Source organism: Orcinus orca, chromosome X, assembly GCF_937001465.1.
Source record: "Orcinus orca chromosome X, mOrcOrc1.1, whole genome shotgun sequence".
NCBI lineage: Eukaryota > Metazoa > Chordata > Mammalia > Artiodactyla > Delphinidae > Orcinus > Orcinus orca.
The window spans coordinates 102,685,138-102,699,341 of NC_064580.1; the positions used below are offsets into that span (position 1 = coordinate 102,685,138).

Here is a 14,204-nt window from a genome sequence, read left to right on the forward strand (position 1 = left end):
GACTGTGGTAGACCTAAATCAGTGTTGAATTCCTGCTTCTGTGCCTTTCATTCATTCCTATTCCCCTTATCTGGATGCCTGCAGTCTCCCTTTTTTCTACTTGCCCATTCTTGAAGGCCCACTTCCTCCATAAAGCCTTCACTGACTAATGTAGCAGTGAAAATCTTAACCACTTTGCTTTAGGGGAAAAGGATTTGCTTTTATTAGTTTAATTTACCATAAAGTTTCCAGGCCTTGATTACTATTAAAAACAGAGACTATTTGTACTATCTTATATTATGCTTATTTTAACAATCCTACTTACAGATTCTTAACTACTTCCATCCCCGCCCCCCCCCCCAAAAAAAAACCCTAAGTAACTCCCAATCTTGTTTGAATAGAAGACCTTTTAAATGAGGAGCATAGGGACTTCCCTGGAGGTCTGGTGGGTTGGGACTCCACGCTTCCAATGCAAGGGGCATGAGTTCTATCCCTGGTCGGGCAACTAAGATCCCACATGCCTCTTGGTGTGGCCAAAAAAAAAAAAAAAAAAAAAATGAGCGTAGTAGTTCTTTGACCCAAAAAGTACTGAGCCCCTGGAGTACTGAGCCTTTTTTCTGGAGTAGTTGAGTATCATTTATATCTATTGTTTTCAGGAAAAGATACTTTGGGGTTCCTTTCACTTCTGTCATTCTATATGGGGACAGTTAAAAGAAGCCTCTGTTTCATATGCCTTTGTCTTTAACCTGGTACTCGCTGCAGTGAGGCACAGTAAGCACAGTGGAGTTTATTTCCCTGATATGTGTGTTCTTTTTTTCTTTTTTCTCATGATAGTGATATCTTATATATATCTCTTTTGATACATTTTTACTCTTGCCTTCTTAGCATCCATGTAAAATAGAATACATAAAAGTACCTATTGTACAGTTGGGCATACAAAGTGACACACCCAAGATCACTCACCTACTCGTTGGTCATGCCAAGCCTAGAATTCTGGCTCTTATGCTCTCTGTTTCTATTGATTTCCAAAAGTAGCTCAGTAAATGTAAGGAAGAGCAGCGTATTTAGTTTGCTCCATTATGCTACAGACTTGTAACATTTCTGCTTGACACGAGAAGTCATAAATATGCTATCTACCTAAAAATTAATGTTTTTCTTGGATAAATCTGTTTGGTGCACTTGATTAGTGGAATATCAATATGGGTGTTCCAGCATTTAACTTCTGCTTAGAATTTTTGAGAGTAGATTGTAGGGGAGGAAAAAAATTTCCTCTACCCTCTTAGGTTCTGTGGCTGGGAACTTCGAAATAACCTAACAAAAGACAGATTAAGAGGAGAAACGGTTTATTACGTATGCATATGGAGGCCTTCCTAGAGGAATAGTGAAGACCCAAAGAAGCTATTAGACTTAGGCACTTATATATCATTTTAACAAAGAGCAAGAAATTTGTGGAAAAGTGACAAGATAAAGAAAAAGAAGTTTAGGCTTTTAGGGGTGGTAAATTGTGGGAAGGTAAATCTACTGGGGGAAACTAATGGAAGATAAGGGTAATTTAGTAAGGTTCTGTTTAGGCAGTTAAGATTGATTCTCCCCTTCCTGGTAAGGGAGAGGTGAGGGGGAGACACCTTCACAAAGGGCACTTTATGCTCTGCTTTCAGGTAGAAAGGGGGAGGGCAGAGACTTTTTCTTGTGTCTGTTTCCTCTTAGTTGCATTCAGCTCAAAATAATCCTTAGGCAAAGGGGCATATTTGGGGGTGACATATTCTGATCCCCTTCAAAATCATTAGAGTCTAAAATGGATGAAAGGCCTTAACTGTAAGGGAATGAGAGGGAATTTTTATGAAATTGTACATATGCAGTATTTATTTAAAATATGCACTGATTTAGATTTGGTTCAATCAACAAGCAATTTTTAAACGTCGACGGTGTGTTAGGCACTGAAAATATAAAGATGCAGTGGATAATTCATACCAACGAGCAATGCATGGGACAAGACAGACATCAACAATGATATTGCATTGGCCAAAAAGTGCCTTCAGTTTTTAAGTAAAAATAAAACGCACATTTTTCATTTTCACCAAGGACTTTATTGAACAACGTATTCACCCTTTTGTTCCACTACCTTCTGCCATTTTCCAGGCAACTTCATAATTCCGTCTTCCCAAAACTTTTTATCTTTTTGAGCAAAGAACTGTCCCAGGTGCCTTTTACAGTCTTCCAGGGAATTGAAATTTTTTCCTTTAACAGAATTTTGTAATAAAAGGAAATCCAAAGGCACAATGTCTGGTGAATATGGTGGATGAATCAGAACTTCCCAGCCAAGCCGTAACAGTTTTTGCCTGGTCATCAAAGAAACACACAATCTTGCGTTATCCTGATGGAAGATTATGTATTTTCTGTTGACTAATTCTGGACGCTTTTCGTCGAGTGTTGCTTTCAGTTGGTCTAATTGGGAGCAGTACTTGTTGGAATTAATCGTTTGGTTTTCTGGAAGGAGCTCATAATAGAGGACTCCCTTCCAATCCCACCATATACACAACATCACCTTCTTTGGATGAAGACCGCCCTTTGGTGTGGTTGGTGGTGGTTCGTTTCACTTGCCCCATGATCTCTTCCATTCCACATTATTGTACAGTATCCACTTTTCATTTCCTGTCACAATTTGTTTTAAAAACAGAATGTTTTCATTACGTTTAAGTAGAGAATTGCATGCAGAAATACTGTCAAGAAGTTTTTTTTCCACTTAACTTACGTGGAACCCAAACATCAAAGCGATGAACATAATCAAACTGGTGCAAATGATTTTCAGCGCTTGATTTGAGTATGTCAGCTATCTCCCGCGTGGTATAACGTTGATTTTTCTTAATAAATGTCTCAATTTGATCACTATCAACTTCAACTGGTCTAGCCAACCTTGGAGCATCGACCAGCGAGAAATCTCTAGCACAGAACTTCGCAAACCACTCGACACACTCGATCAGTCACAGCACCTTCTCCATACACTGCACAAATCCTTTTTTGCATTTCGGTTGTGTTTTTACCTTTCTTGAAATAATAAAACATAATATGCCAAAAACATTGCTTTTTTTCTTCCATCTTCAATATTAAAATGGCTACACAAAAATTCACCAATTTTGATAAGTCTTTTTTTAAATGCACGCTGATATGACAGCTGTACATACAATCTAATAAAATTGTTTCAAATGAAGTTAAAGACAACTAAGTGCTACTAGAGCCATCTTATGGAAGAAAACAAACGAACCTTCTGGCCAACCCGATAATATATGCCCAAAACAGAATTAAGTATCATTTTCCTGAGAAAACCACTCCTTTGATGGTATGCATACTTGATATCAGTTCATTATTTAACACCCATACCATCTCCTGAGTTAGAAACTGTGATCACTTTTCACTGTCTCCTCTCCCTTCAGTGTCTGCTCATTTACCAGATCCTGCCCGCTTGATCTCAGAAATGTCTTTGGAATCTGGCCATTTCTTTCATTTCCACTGTTACAATCCAGGCCTTTATCTCTTACCTGGACCACTATAGCTGTTCTCCCAGATTCCAGTCTTTTATCCACAGAATTATGGATAAAATTATGCCAGCAGAATTACTTTCCTGTAAAACAAATCTCATCATGTTACTCTCCTGTTTTAAGCACTCCTTTGGCTCTCTTTTTTCCTATAGAATTAAGTCTAAATTCCTTAGATGACCCAGTCTTTCAGAGATCAGCCTGACCTCAGCTCTCATTGTTATTTCCCACCCTTCCCTCTCTCAGACCTTATGTTCTGAGCCACTTGGTTGTTCATGCCCCAACAAAAATGTCAGACCCTTTGTTGATTCCCTGTACTTAACAATACATATGCAGTTCCCCTTTGCCTGGCAAATTCATTTAAGACTCGTCCCCTCACTGAAGCATTCCTTGCTTCACCTAGTAATTTACTCATGTGCTCCCTCACTGTTCCCATGGTACTTTGCCCATAGTTCTGTTAAAAGCACTTACTGTATACTATATCAATTTATGTAACAACAGCTAACATTTTATGAGCCCTTACTATGTGCCATGTACTTTGCTAAGTACATTTTATGTCTTACTTCACCTCACAACAGCCCTGGTAGTGCTGTGAAGTACTATTAAGAACCCTATTTTACAGATGAAGAAAATGCTTAGAGATATTGAGTAACACCAGTTTCACACAGTTGGTAGATACAGCAAGAGAATTAGAACCCAGCTCTGATCTGTCTTTAGAGCTTATGCTCTTAACCATTATGCTCCGCTAGTTGGCATCTGAAGGTCTGGCACTATGTCTTCATTTAGTCCACAAATATTTATTGAGCGTCTACTGTGTATTTATCATTGTTCTAAGAGTTGGGGATATAGTAGTGAACAGAAGAAACAAAAAAATCTATTGTTATGAAGCTTATTCTAGTGGTGGGAAACAGAGAAACAAAACAAGTAAATTTTGTAATGTATTAGAAGGTGATAAATTTCGTGGAGAAAAATAAAGCAGATAAGGCGGGGTGACAGGAGGTAAATATGGTGGACAAGCAAAGCTTCACTGAGAAGTCATTTGAGGAGAATCTGAAGGAGGTGAGAGAGGGATCATCTGGCTATCTGGAGGAGAAGAACATTCCAAGTGGAGGCAAGTGAAACTGTGATAAGGCAGGAGTCCTGGTATGTTCAGGAAATAGCACTGAGGCCCAGGTAGCTGGAGCCAGTGAGCAAGGAGATGAGTAGTAGAAAATGAAGTCACGAAAACAAAAAAAAAGAAAATGAAGTCACGGAGGTGTAGATGGGCCAGTCATAAGGTGTAGGACACTGCAAGGACTTTGGCTTTTGCTCTGAGAAAGAAGCCAATGGAGGGTTTTTGAACAGAGAATGACAATCTGACATATTTTATTCTGGCTTTTAAATACTGAGAATAGATTATAAACAGATAAGAAATATTTATTTTGGTATTTCAAGTAGCATACCATATCTGGTATATAGTAAGTGTTAATAAATATCAAAAGACTTACAAGTTTTCAAAGCAATCCAACTTTAAATGACATTTTTAGATAATCTGGATATTTGGATATGGATTTGATATTTGATGATACAGATGGTATTTTTTTAGGTATGATAATGTAATGGTAGTTAAATTTAAAAGATTACTAGTTAGAGATACATGTAGAATATTTACTGATAAAATGAATGATGTTTAGATTTTGCTTTAACTGCTCCAGCAAAAATAAGCAAATACATAAAAGTGGGAGGATTGAAAAACAAGGTGAATAAAATGTTGATAATCATTAAAACAGGTGATGGATGCATGGGTTTCATTATACTGTCTACTTCTGTGTATATTTGAAATGTTCATAATAAAGTTTTATATATACATTATATTTACATAGAGATATAAATATCTCTCTACATATAGATATCTAGAGAGATATAGATAAAATATATAACATTTCACTTGGTAATTCTACCTTTAAAAATCTATCACAAAGAAATGATCATGTATGCCCAAAGATGTAAGAGGATTTTCATATTAATGTTCTCACAGTAGCTAAAATTTAAACAAACTGAATTTTTTTTTTTTTTTTTTTTTTTTTGCGGTACGCGGGCCTCCCACCGCCGTGGCCTCTCCCACTGCGGAGCCCAGGCTCCGGACGCGCAGACCCAGTGGCCATGGCCCACGGGCGCAGCCGCTCCGCGGCATGTGGGATCCTCCCGGACCAGGGCACGAACCCACGTCCCCCGCATCGGCAGGCGGACTCCCAATCACTGCGCCACCAGGGAAGCCCTGAATTTTTAATAGTTGGAAAATAAAAACTATGGTATAATCCATACAGTATAATACTATGCAGTCCTTAAATTCTTTTCAAAGACTAAAATATTCTAAATAAATTGTAAAGTGAAAATAGCAGAATAAAAAAATAGATATAATATTATCCTAATCTTGACTAAAAATATCTATAAATATAGATTTTAAAATTTTAAAGAAATACACTAAATTATAACTAGTAGTTATCACTAGCTGGTAGGGTTTTAGCTCATTTTTTTATTTGATTCTTTATACTCTATTTCTAAAATTTTCTTTAATAAATTTATCTGATTTTATTAAGACAAACAACAGAAGATACTATAAAAGTCTGTGGTTTAAGCCTTTGACCCTTCTATTAGGATAAACAAATAATAAAATAGGGATAAAGGTTCATGCTCCAGGATGTTTGTTGAATTGCTATTTAGCAAAAAATTGGAAATGTCTAAATTACCAACAAATTGGAAATGATTAAATTATGGTGCATCCATATGCAGCTAGTAAATGTTTCCAAAGAGTGAAATACAGAAAGTGCTCGTGTAAAATAAAAAGGAAGATACTGAATCATGTGTACAATGTGATTTCAATTATGTTTTTAAAAAATGAAAGATTGAAGGTGGCCAAAATTTTAGCAGATTATAGGTGGTTTTAATTTTAGTTTTTCTACTTTCTATGTTTTCTTAATTGTCTATACTGAGCATGTATATTACTTTATAATCAAAAATACATTATTTAAGTATTTTGAAAATATGTAGAGTACAATGAAAAGAAAATGGATGATTAAGGAGGAAAAAAAAGATCTGGGATCACAGCTAGGGGAAATATGCTGAGGAGTTAATAAAATGAAAATTATTATTAAACAAAAAGTTGAATTTTATGTAACAGGGCAAGAAGCCTGTTTAGTTTTGTCTTCCAGCAGTGCTCACTAATCTAGCAGTAAAATTAGGGGAAGTAGCTGTAATCATCTAGGATGAGGAGTGTTTGGCAAAGGGTCAGGGCATCTGTGTTGCTGGTCTACCTCCACAGAGAATGTGAAGACGTTTTTATAAACTGTAAAGTTATTAACAGATAGCAGTGGTAGTTTTTATCTATCCCCATGGCCACTGTCCTATTTAAGCCCTCGTTATTCTTACTTAAACTTACTGACTGCTTTTCCTGCCCCGACTCTCTTTCCAAACCATCTTTTACATTATTGCCCAGCATTCTCTTTCTAAAGCCCCAGTCAGATTGTGTTACTTTTCCTTTTCAGAAACCTGTGTTGGCTCTCCATCACCTTAGAATGTCTGAATTTTTAAGCCACAAATCCAAGGCTCTTTATGATCTGGTCTCAAAGTACCTTTCTACCCTAATCCCCTGCTTTATCTCCATATACGTTTTTCTCCATCCTCATCATCCTACCTACCCTTCCCTAAATATGCAAGGCTTAGCTAACATTCCATATTTCTGCTCAAGTGACATCCTCTAAAACATTTGAGGAACAACCTCTGGACTTAGTTAGATTACTTGTACCTTTGCTTTGGTTCTGCTGTTTACAGGTGGCTGCGTGACTTTTAATATGTTATTTTGACCTCTTTGATTCTCAGGTTTTTTGCTTAATTTCTTCATCCTCATAATGGTAATACCTACCTCACAGGGTCGTTAGGATTCATTCAGATAATGAATACAAAAGCATGTTGTAAACTAAATGCCCGGCACATATGTATGGCATTATTTTCTACCTACCTCTACCTGTCAGGATGCTTTTGACTTCAAATAATAGAAATCCAACTGAAAATGGCTTAACAATGAGGAAGCCAGTCTGGAGGTAAGGCGGCTCTAGGGTTGCTTAATTCAGCAGCTCAGTAGTGTCATCAGGAACACAAGGTCCTTCCGTCCTCTTGCTTTGCTGTTCTTTATCTGTTGTTCTCCTGGGCTTGGTGCCCTCATGGTAGTAAGATGACTACTGCTGTCTTAGGTGTCACATGCAGACAACAATGTTCAGAAGCAGGAAAGAGGAAGGTCCCTTTAGTATACCCCTTTTTAAGAGTGAGGAAATCTTTCTAGAAGCCTCCCCTATCACCTCATCCCCCAGATGGACTTGCCCTCATGTCTGATGAAAATTATAACATATGCCCATGCCTAAACCAGTCATCACTGGAAAGGGGAGTGAGCTCATCTTAATTAGCTTAGACCAATCGTGATCACCCCCTGGTGCTGGCTCCCACCTCTCCTAAAGGAAGAGATGCTCAAAAAAGGACAAAGTGGGGGCTCTGTTAGGGAGGGAAAGATTGTGATAGCACAATGTCTTCAGGGATGATCCTGGTTTATTAGGACAAGGAGGTGAGGAAGTAATAAGTAGTAGATTCAGCATAAAGGGGAGTCAGCTTTTAGTGGATCAAGATTTCAATCAGGCATCATATAAAATGAGAGAATAAATGGGGTGGGAAGAGTATGAAGCTTTTGTTTTTCTAGTTTTAACATTTGTTTTCATGTCTAAATAGGTATGCAGTGGAGCTGATGAAGACCCAGATGATAAAAATGCACCATTTCGACAACGGCCGTTTTGCAAATATAAAGGACATACTGCTGATCTCCTTGATCTTTCATGGTCTAAAGTAAGAAATCCTTTTTTTTTTTTTTGGCTGCGTTGGGTCTTCGTTTCTGTGCACGGGCTTTCTCTAGTTGCGGCAAGCAGGGGCTACTCTTCGTTGCGGTGCATGGGCCTCTCTTGTTGCAGAGCACAGGCTCTAAGCGCACAGGCTTCAGTAGTTGCAGCATGTGGGCTTAGTAGTTGTGGCACACAGGCTTAGTTGCTCCGCGGCATGTGGGATCTTCCCGGACCAGGGATTGAACACATGTCCCCTGCATTGGCAGGTGGATTCTTAACCACTGCGCCATCATAGAAGTCCTAAAGTAAGAAATTCTTATTTGAATTTTGTATTCTATGTAACTATTTTAGGATAAAAGGAAATGTTTTATTTGTATGATTGTCACAGTCAGGTGTTTGAATGTTTGTATATACTTTGTGGGAGTTACAAATTAATCAAAGTTAAAAAAGAGAAATGTCAGATTAGGCTAATAAAATGTTTATATTACTTAACAGCTTCTATCTGGATCTGTCTATATACTTGTATTTGCTTCTTTTATAAAATAGTTTTGCAAAGTAACTATCCTCAGCAAAATGGATATGACTTCAGCTACAAAGGTGAAGTCTGACCTATCTAATCAAGACTGTTTTGGGGATAATCTGCTACATTCATGAAATTATTAATTTAGGTTTAATAATTATATTCTGCAGATCAATGGTAAGTCTTCATTTTGTAATTTTTTTTCCTTAGAGCAAAATTTTAGAAGTAGAGGGGCTATTTTGCCACCGATCAAATATCTTAGAAGTTTGCAAAATTTTTAAGAGATATTTTTAATTTTATTTAAGGTGTTTGAAGCATGAAGCAGTTTTGGGAATTTTTGCATGATTCCTTATACTTTCTTTGTATTAAAATTTGTCAGTAATCAAAATCTAAAATATATTAAGAATTTGTGGGGGAAAGTAATATTTAAAAGCTTTAAATTGAGAAAAGTCATCTGAGTTAACAAAATACTAGCAAGGATACCAGTGACGCCCATATATTTTAACTATATCACAAAGATATCACGGTATATATTGGCAAGTCAGCCTTTCCCTGAGCTCCAGCTTTGAATCACTCCATTTTTGAATTATGCTCGTATCATATTTGTTTAGATGTTATGGATGCATTTCATAACGTTTTTCTCTAACCTCTTGGAACAAGCTTGGGCCTCACCTGGTAGTCTGGTTTTAAATTGAGCCCCAGTTGTATCTTTGTACTCTCTCCCCACCCTGTGTGAAATCTGAGTTGTCGGAAGATGGAAATTTAAAGTGTCCTTAATCTGATAATCGTATTCATCTAGAATAAAAAGTACAAAGCACCTTATTGGGAACCCTGCACTCATTTTACTTTCTTAAAGCAAACCAATATTTTTTGTAAAATGTAACACCAACTGAAGATATTAATCCTCCATTGATGACTGTATCAGTCAGTGTTCTCCAGAGTAACAGAACCAAGAGGAAATACATACATAGGAGGTTTATTTTAAGGAATTGGCTCACACAGTTGTGGGAGCAGGCAAGTTTGAAATTTGTAGGGCAGGCATTGAAAACTCAGTTTTTTTGGTTTTTTTCCCCAGCTTTATTGAGATGTAATTAAAACATTGTGTAAGTTTAAGGTGTACACAGTGATGATTTGATATACTTACATATTGAGAAATGATTACTACAATAAGGGTAATTAACACATTCATCACCATAAATAGTTACCTTTTTTTTGTGGTGAGAACATTTAAGATCTACTCTCTTAGCAACTTGCAAGTATATAATACAGCGTTGTTAACTCTAGTCACCTTGTTGTACATTCATGCTGGAGTCTTAAGGCAGAATTTCTTCTCCAGGAAACCTCAGTTTTTGTTCTTAATGCCTTCATCTGTCTCTGTGCTCTTTTCTTAAACTTTCTTTTTTACTTAAGTGTTTATCTATGTACATTTCTACATCTTATTGGCAACAAGATTCTAAGCCCCTCAAGAGTAGGGATCAGCTCTTACTTCACTGTTGTTTCTCTTGAGTATCTAGCACAGTTGATGTTTATAGTGGGTTTTCTGTTTGTTGAAGACTTATTTTGTGCCACGTAATAAGAATTACCTTGTTAATACTGAAAATAACAATGCTGTGAGGTAGTTGATATTCCATACTGTGGATTAGAAGACTGGGCCTCTGACCCATCCAAGATCACAAAACTAGTTATGGGTAGAACTTAGATCTGAATCTAATTTTTTTGACTTGTAAGATCATGCTTGGTTCAAGAACGCTATTTAATTTCATTTATTTAATAAGTATTTATTTTTGGATTGGGTTGTTTTGCGTTCTTAATATTGAGCTGCATGAGCTGTTTATATATTTTGGAGATTAATCCTTTGTCTGTTGATTCGTTTGCAAATATTTTCTCCCATTCTGAGGGTTGTCTTTTCGTCTTGCTTGTACTTTCCTTTGCTGTGCAAAATCTTTTAAGTTTCATTAGGTTCCATTTCTTTAGTTTTGTTTTAATTTTCATTTCTCTAAGAGGTGGATCAAAAAAGATCTTGCTGTGATTTATGTCAAAGAGTGTTCTTCCTATGTTTTCCTCTAAGAGTTTTATACTGTCTGGCCTTACATTTAGGTCTTTAATCCATTTTGAGTTTATTTTTTTGTATGGTGTTAGGGAGTGTTCTAATTTCATTCTTTTACATGTAGATGTCCAGTTTTCCCAGCACCACTTATTGAAGAGGCTTTCTTTTCTCCACTGTGTATTCTTGCATCCTTTATCCAAGATAAGGTGACCATATGTGCGTGGGTTTCTCTCTGGGCTTTCTATCCTGTTTCATTGATCCATATTTCTTTTTCTGTGCCAGTACCATACTGTCTTGATGACTGTAGCTTTGTAGTATAGTCTGAAGTCCGGGAGCCTGATTCCTCCAGCTCCGTTTTCTTTCTCTAGATTGCTTTGGCTATTTGAGGTCTTTTGTGTTTCCACACAAATGGTGAAAATTTTTTTTCTAGTTCTGTGAAAAATGCCATTGGTAATTTGATAGGTATTGCACTGAATCTGTAGATTGCTTTGGGTAGTATAGTAATTTTCACAATATTGATTCTTCCAATCCAAGAACATGGTATATCTCTCCATCTGTTGGTAACATCTTTAATTTCTTTCATCAGTGTCTTACAGTTTTCTGCATACAGGTCTTTTGTCTCCATAGGTAGGTTTATTCCTAGGTATTTTATTCTTTTTGTTGCAATGGTAAATGGGAGTATTTCCTTAATTTCTCTTTTAGATTTTTCATCATTGGTGTATAGGAATGCCAGAGATTTCTGTGCATTAATTTTGTATCCTGCTACTTTACCAAATTCATTGATTAGCTCTAGTAGTTTTCTGGTGGCATCTTTAGGATTCTCTACGTATAGTATCATGTCATCTGCAAACAGTGACAGTTTTACTTCTTCTTTTCCAGTTTGTATTCCTTTTATTTCTTTTTCTTCTCTGATTCCCGTGGCTAGGACTTCCAAAACTATGTTGAATAATAGTGGTGAGAGTGGACATCCTTGTCTTGTTCCCGACCTTAGAGGAAATGGTTTCAGTTTTTCACCATTGAGAATGATGTTTGCTGTGGGTTTATCATATATGGCCTTTATTATGTTGAGGTAGGTTCCCTCTATGCCCACTTGCTGGAGAGTTTTTATCATAAATGGGTGTTGAATTTTGTCAAAAGCTTTTTCTGCATCTGTTGAGATGATCATATGGTTTTTCTTCTTCAATTTGTTAATATGGTGTATCACATTGATTGGTTTGCGTATATTGAAGAATCCTTCCATCCCTGGGATAAATCCCACTTGGTCATGGTATATGATGCTTTTAATGTGTTGTTGGATTCTGTTTGCTAGTATTTTGTTGAGGATTTTTGCATCTATATTCATCAGTGATATTGGTCTGTAATTTTCTTTTTTTGTAGTATCTTTGTCTGGTTTTGTTATCAGGGTGATGGTGGCCTCATAGAATGAGTTTGGGAGTGTTCCTTCCTCTGCAACTTTTTGGAAGAGTTTGAGAAGAATGGCTGTTAGCTCTTCTTTAAATGTTTGATAGAATTCACCTGTGAAGCCATCTGGTCCTGGACTTTTGTTTTTTGGAAGATTTTTAATCACAGTTTCAATTTCATTACTTGTGATTGGTCTGTTCATATTTTCTGTTTCTTCCTGGTTCAATCTTGGAAGGTTATACCTTTCTAAGAATTTGTCCATTTCTTCCAGGTTGTCCATTTTATTGGCACAGAGTTGCTTGTAGTAGTCTCTTTGTATTTCTGCGGTGTCTGTTGTAACTTCTCCTTTTTCATTTCTAATTTTAATGATTTGAGTCCTCTCCCTCTTTTTCTTGTTGAGTCTGGCTAATGGTTTATCAATTTTGTTTATCTTCTCAAAAAACCAGCTTTTCATTTTATTGATCTTTCCTATTGTTTTCTTCATTTCTATTTCATCTATCTCTTCTCTGATCTTTATGATTTCTTTCCTTCTACTAACTTTGGGTTTTTTTTTTTTTTAACAAGTCATGAGGATGTAATGTACAACACCACATAGTGACTGAAGTTAACAATACTGCATTGTATATATATATATATATTTTTTTTAATTTATTTATTTATGGCTGTGTTGGGTCTTTGTTTCTGTGCGAGGGCTTTCTCTAGTTGTGGCAAGCGGGGGCCACTCTTCATCGCGGTGCGCAGGCCTCTCACTACCGCTGCCTCTCTTGTTCTCTGCGGAGCACAGGCTCCAGACGCGCAGGCTCAGTAATTGTGGCTCACGGGCCCAGTTGCTCCGTGGCATGTGGGATCTTCCCAGACCAGGGCTCGAACCCGTGTCCCCTGCATTGGTAGGCAGATTCTCAACCACTGCGCCACCAGGGAAGCCCTAACTTTGGGTTTTGTTTGTTCTTCTTTCTCTAGTTCATTTAGGTGTAAGGTTAGATTGTTTATTTGAGATGTTTGTTGTTTCTTGAGGTAGGATTGTATTGCTATAAACTTCCCTCTTAGAACTGCTTTTGCTGCATCCCATAGGTTTTGGATCGTTGTGTTTTCATTGTCATTTGTCTCTAGGTATTTTTTTATTTCCTCTTTGATTTCTTCAGTGATCTCTTGGTTATTTAGTAACGTGTTGTTTAGCCTCCATGTGTTTGTCTTTATTACGCTTTTTTCCCTGTAATTGATTTCTAGTCTCATATCATGGTGGTCAGAAAAGATGCTTGGTATGATTTCAGTTTTCTTAAATTTAGTGAGGCTTGATTTGTGACCCGCGATGTGATCAATCCTGGAGAATGTTCCATGCACACTTGAGAAGAAAGTGTAATCTGCTGTTTTTGGATGGAATGTTTGGATGATCTGTCCATTGGTGTAAGTGAGGTGTTAAAGTCCCCCACTCTTATTGTGTTACTGTCCATTTCCTCTTTTATAGCTGTTAGCAGTTGCCTTATGTATTGAGGTGCTCCTATGTTGGGTGCATGTTTGTTTGTTTTTGGTTTTTTTTTGCAGTACGCGGGCCTTTCTCTCTTGTGGCCTCTCCCGTTGCAGAGCACAGGCTCCGGATGTGCAGGCTCAGCGGCCATGGCTCACGGGCCTAGCCGCTCTGCGGCATGTGGTATCTTCCCAGACCGGGGCACGAACCCGTGTCCCCTGCATCGGCAGGTGGACTCTCAACCACTGTGCCACCAGGGAAGCCCCATGTATTTTTATAATTGTTATATCTTCTTCTTGGATTGATCCCTTGACCATTATGTAGTGTCCTTCCTTGTCTTTTGTAACATTCTTTATTTTAAAGTCTATTTTATCTGATGTGAGTATTGCTACTCCAG

General features: G+C 37.3%; 1 protein-coding gene across 2 annotated transcripts in view; it reads left to right on the plus strand.

Annotated features, from left to right (window-relative positions):
• The window catches only part of WDR44 (WD repeat domain 44), an 82,996-nt gene that overhangs the window by 52,972 nt on the left and 15,820 nt on the right, over positions 1-14,204 (plus strand). For both annotated transcript variants that reach the window (XM_004285093.3, XM_033415464.2), the window contains one exon: positions 8,268-8,381. In XM_004285093.3, coding sequence (XP_004285141.1) covers positions 8,268-8,381 — 114 coding nt within the window. The remainder of the gene's footprint in view (positions 1-8,267; positions 8,382-14,204) is intronic.